We start from the raw sequence: 4,594 nt of genomic DNA on the forward strand, positions 1-4,594 counted from the left end.
TTTGGTCTTTGGACAACAAGGAATAAATTTTTTTCAAAGGGATTCCACCAGGTCTTTATATATATAGAAGTAGGTTCAAGGAGAAGAAGATCAATCTTCTGGTTCATAGAGCTACCAGGAAGCAATATGGAGGCTCTTTAAATCCTGGAGTGAATCCTTTACGAAATCCTTCCCCTCTTTCTATAAATAGATTTTGGAGGGCCTAGAGCCTTCTATTGGACTTTCTGCCCCCCTCCTTGTATATTTCTGTACAAGACCATTTACAGAAAATACGAAGATATATAAAGTAGAGAAACCTACTATTCAGCCTGTAGAAAAAATAGGAGTACATTCAAGGAGAGTCCCGACACAGGACCCACTAGAGCCGGCAAGATCCCCTCACGATTATACCATTAACATAAGCCTCTTATGGTCTAAATAACTAGTGACACTAGACACTAGCCACACCATCCCACGCCTGCAAGGTGGCGAGTGAACTATTTTTTTCGATAAAGGGAGTGAACTACGAGTAGAACTTGTATGTTTTGGCAGAAATGATGATCTGCCTGAGCCCTCCGATGGGCGCCACGATCATCAGAATCACCCCAAGGACAATGCAAATCTGAAATACAAATGTAAAATCAGGATGGATTTTTTTTTCAGTTCTAGGACAGAACAAAGAGGATCTTGGTTTCTCCTCTTACCCAGTTGGTGAACCATGAGAGGCTGAACCGCTTGGGCTTGCAGATGATGAGCCACATGATGCAGGGAAGCTGCGGGCACGGATATTGTTCAGTCTGATCAGACACTATATGGATTTGCATCGCTGTGATTAAACAGGTGTGAGAAAAAGAGGATGCTTACGAAATAGGTCGTTGGCGCGAAAGCGAGCCCGCCGAAGAACCCGATGAGGCCGCCGAAAAACGGGAAGGTGATGCCGACGAACATCGTGAATGCTGCAGATATTTCATCTCGTCAGTCGTTGTTGGATGTTCTGTACAAAGGTGCCTGACTGAACTGAAGAGTTGAGATGAGAGAAATTAAGGGGGGACATTACCTACGTAGACGGTCCGGGTAATCAAACGGAGCATCATGCCGGGAGGAAAGTTCATTTTCTTTACGAGCACCGTCTCCATCATGTCGAACACTGGCATGGCGTAAATCTGCGTAGAGAACATATACACAGTTTTATTGCGCCGTGAGATCTACTATCGTCCTGAGTACTCTGAATCTCTGGTACCGTGTGGAGTGTTCCATGTATCGAAAATACAGGAAAGAGATGAGTGTGAGATATACTCCTGTTTAGGTACCTGGTAGCTACCGATGAGATGAACGACGACCATCATGTTGGCCATGGCGATGAGCCACTTGGGCCTGTTAAGGGTGATGAGGATGTTGTCGTCCACGCTGTTACCGAACGTCCAGTAGCCGATCATCGCCACCGGGAAGTAGCAGGCGGCGATGATGATGTAGGCGACCACCACGCCCTTCCACATGGGCTTCTTGGACGGCTTGTCCGGCGTTGACGGGATGGTGGCCTGGATCTCCAGCACCACGTTGTGGCCGGAGTAGGAGAAGGCCACGTCACCAAGCCCCCCGAGGAAGCCGAACACCTGCCCGGCCGTGGTCGACGCCCGCAGGCTGTAGTCCACGTTCGCCGCCTTCCCCTTGTCCAACGATGCGCCCCAAGCAATCGTCGAGTAGCTGCATCGTGTTTCCTTGTCAGTGGCCGTTGACACACCTAAAATTTTCAGAAATTTGCCGGATGTGCTACAGTAGTACAGAGCCGCTAGTGGTGGAGGCAAACCTGAGCGACATAACGGCGGCGGCTAGGGAGATGCCAGAGATGGAGTTGAAGTTTGGGAGCTGGGAGAGGACGAAGTGGACAGATGCGAAGATCATGATGAAGTAGGTGAGCTTGATGTCCTTGCAGTTGCCGTCGCAGATCACGTCGTGGAACTTCTTGAGCGAGTTGCCACCGGTAACCATGTAGACAATGTTGAGGCTGACCTCCACGACGAGCTGCTGTGGCACCACGATCCAGAGGCCGAGCTTATCACCAAAGGCGTGCTGCCCGAGCTCGTGGTACCGATCAAACCGCTTCCCGGGCACTATTTCGTGCATCTCAACCATCTGCCACAGAGTGTACACCGTGATGATCCATGACAAGGTCATCACCGCGATGCCCGGACCCCTGCATGAAAACATCAAAATCACTGAATTGTTGACACATATCCGATGCCATTGCAAATTCACAGCTTTGAAAACTGCGTTCAGCTATAGTATGATATGTGGGTCCCACATCTCATTCAGAAAGCTTTATTTGAAGCGGCATGGTTCGAATTTGCACGGCAAGGTATTAGTACATACCAACCGAGCTCGGACATGGCGTAGGGGAGGCTTAGCACGCCTGCGCCGACCATGGCGGTGACATTGTGGAAGGCCGAGTACCACCACTTTGCTTTCCTCGACGACGTGATAGGAAGCCAGTCGTCGATCGCCTTCTCCCGTGCAGTCCTCTCATCCTGCGAGTTTTCTCCATTTTTGTTAGCCTAGAGATCTCATGATCACACAACACTATCTATATTTATCAAAATTATTGGGAAATATCTTGTCAAATTCATTCTCAAAGAAAAAAAACATCAATTTAGTTTTTTAACCTTCTGGCATTTCTTACAATTTCCATGCTACACAGTAGTTTTGAAGCCGTACAAATGATAACTGACAACTTCGGAATTTCAAAGGTAGTGTGATTCCTTTTCTTCCGGGGAGTTGACTTGTCACATGGCCAAGTAGTAGCCAAAGACAAATGTGTCATCAGATACGCTTGTCAGTCGCAGTCAATGCCACCTCATGGCAAAGATCTTTGATTATTCTAGCGGTCATGTTCACCTAATAATGTTGCTTGATGCTAGTAAAAAACTAATGCTGTTCTCCTGCCTGGAAAACGGAAATTCTTTTGATACACAGTACATCGATTTTCTCCCACCTGGCTCTGTTTTTTTTTTTTATGAAAACCCTCCATCCGCACCTGACGTTGTTTAATAATTTTGGTCATGTTTTATGTCACTAATTCCAAAAGGATAAATGGAGTATACAGAAACTAGGTCAGAGAGAATGAACACGCGTGAGCAGTTTTGTTTTGGTAGGGAAGTGTAGACTATTCCTCGTCTCGGAAAGCAACACATGACTGAAAGTAACGGGAGAACTTGTTAGTCCAAGTACAAGGTGTGCGGATGGACACCAAAGTCTTCTTCATTTATTTATTTTGAAACATTGCTTCTATATATTTTCTGAAAATTAGAATATGCTTACAACATGTTAAAAAAGACTGCGGATGATAATTGCAAGCTATAGTTATTATACCTTAATAATAAAATAAAATGCACGGTTAGGGCAAAGCTAGCGTGTGGACCACAAATGATAGAGTCTACAGTTCACACGGTTTCTAAGAAATGAAAAAAGATACTGCAATTTCACATGAAGCACTTCTGCTTCGGTGCTCCTCCAGTAGGGCGCGTCAAACACAACAACGGTGGAGATCTTTCCATACTTCTTCGTAAGTGGGAGCGCGATCATAATTTCAGTGTAGGTCTATCGTCCGTACAACCATGTACAGGCCCGTATGGTCCGTGTTGTGTTGTACCTCGTTTTTGTACGTATCTACAGTCACGTGCGTGTGCCGAAATAGAAAGGTCCTGTAAAGATCTTGCTCACGTGACCTCTTATTTTTCCTTACGCGACATATACATATCATATCAATACACACAGGTATACATGTGTCGGATATGGATTTCGACGGACCCAACATAGAAAAAAAAAATCAACTGTAACCTTTAACTTAGTTTAGAGAGAGCACCGGAGCCCTCCACATGAAGAAGAAGGTGAACTAGCACCTAGCGGTACATGCCAGGAGAAGAGGATCCTCCGCACAAAAGACCATTGAGAAACTCGAGAAACAGCCTTTTGGATTTCACTCCCTGCTTTTCGCTCTCTCTCTTTATTTCTTTCTCTGATTCTTTCTTTCTCTCTCTCCAGGAATAATGGGAGAAATGCTTCCATGGCATTGCTAGAGAAACATTGTCAAGGAAAACATACACCAACATACGGACGCAGCGCGGAGAGAGATTCACCTTGGGCGGCGTGTAGTTCTCCGGCGACGCCTGCGTCCCCATGGCCGGCCGCGCTTTCCTCCCTTCCACCACCGGCGATCGCGAGCTTCAGGCCTCCAGCAATGGCCGGAGTCAGAGAGAGAGAGAGAGAGAAGGGGGTTGCAGGGATGCAGGCGGTCGAGTCGTGGTCTTTATAGAGATTCAGAGGGGAGCCCATCGCCGCATATACAGTGAGCACGTATCTCGCTTGGTCAATAATTTATTTTGTTTTTTCTTTGCGAAGAAAAGGGAACGTTGTTAGGTTGACCGTTGACGCCAGCGCGGCAGAGAACTTGCCGGACGGGTCCGCTGTTCCAACAGTGACTGCTTGTGTATGTGCGGCTCCTATCCGAGAGAGAAGCAAGTATGTCGGATCTTGACTCTATGGTAGTGATGATGACACGATGTGGAGCGATGGGGAGCAAAAGCTACGCCTACGTGCTTCCTGTAACAAAGCAAGATGG

The 4,594-nt window shown here is 46.9% G+C and overlaps 1 protein-coding gene across 1 annotated transcript; it reads right to left on the reverse strand.

Moving 5' to 3' along the window:
- Nucleotides 1-282: 282 nt before the first annotated feature.
- On the reverse strand, nucleotides 283-4,233 carry LOC124683195 (lysine histidine transporter 2-like). Its single transcript, XM_047217756.1, has 8 exons — nucleotides 4,113-4,233; nucleotides 2,350-2,504; nucleotides 1,787-2,173; nucleotides 1,290-1,683; nucleotides 1,037-1,142; nucleotides 844-935; nucleotides 684-752; nucleotides 283-601 (listed from the first exon to the last, which is right to left on the reverse strand). Exons 1-8 carry the CDS (start codon nucleotides 4,152-4,154, stop codon nucleotides 503-505), a joined length of 1,344 nt encoding a protein of 447 aa, XP_047073712.1. The 5' UTR covers nucleotides 4,155-4,233; the 3' UTR covers nucleotides 283-502.
- Nucleotides 4,234-4,594: the final 361 nt, after the last annotated feature.

Source organism: Lolium rigidum, chromosome 1, assembly GCF_022539505.1.
Source record: "Lolium rigidum isolate FL_2022 chromosome 1, APGP_CSIRO_Lrig_0.1, whole genome shotgun sequence".
NCBI lineage: Eukaryota > Viridiplantae > Streptophyta > Magnoliopsida > Poales > Poaceae > Lolium > Lolium rigidum.

Coding starts and splice junctions, on each gene's coding strand:
- LOC124683195 (XM_047217756.1), bottom strand. CDS start 4,154: ATGGGGACGCAGGCGTCGCCGGAGAACTACACGCCGCCCAAG. Junction 936..1,036: donor TACCCGGACCGTCTACGTAG/GTAATGTCCCCC, acceptor AAATATCTGCAG/CATTCACGATGTTCGTCGGC. Junction 602..683: donor TCTCATGGTTCACCAACTGG/GTAAGAGGAGAA, acceptor TTTGTATTTCAG/ATTTGCATTGTCCTTGGGGT.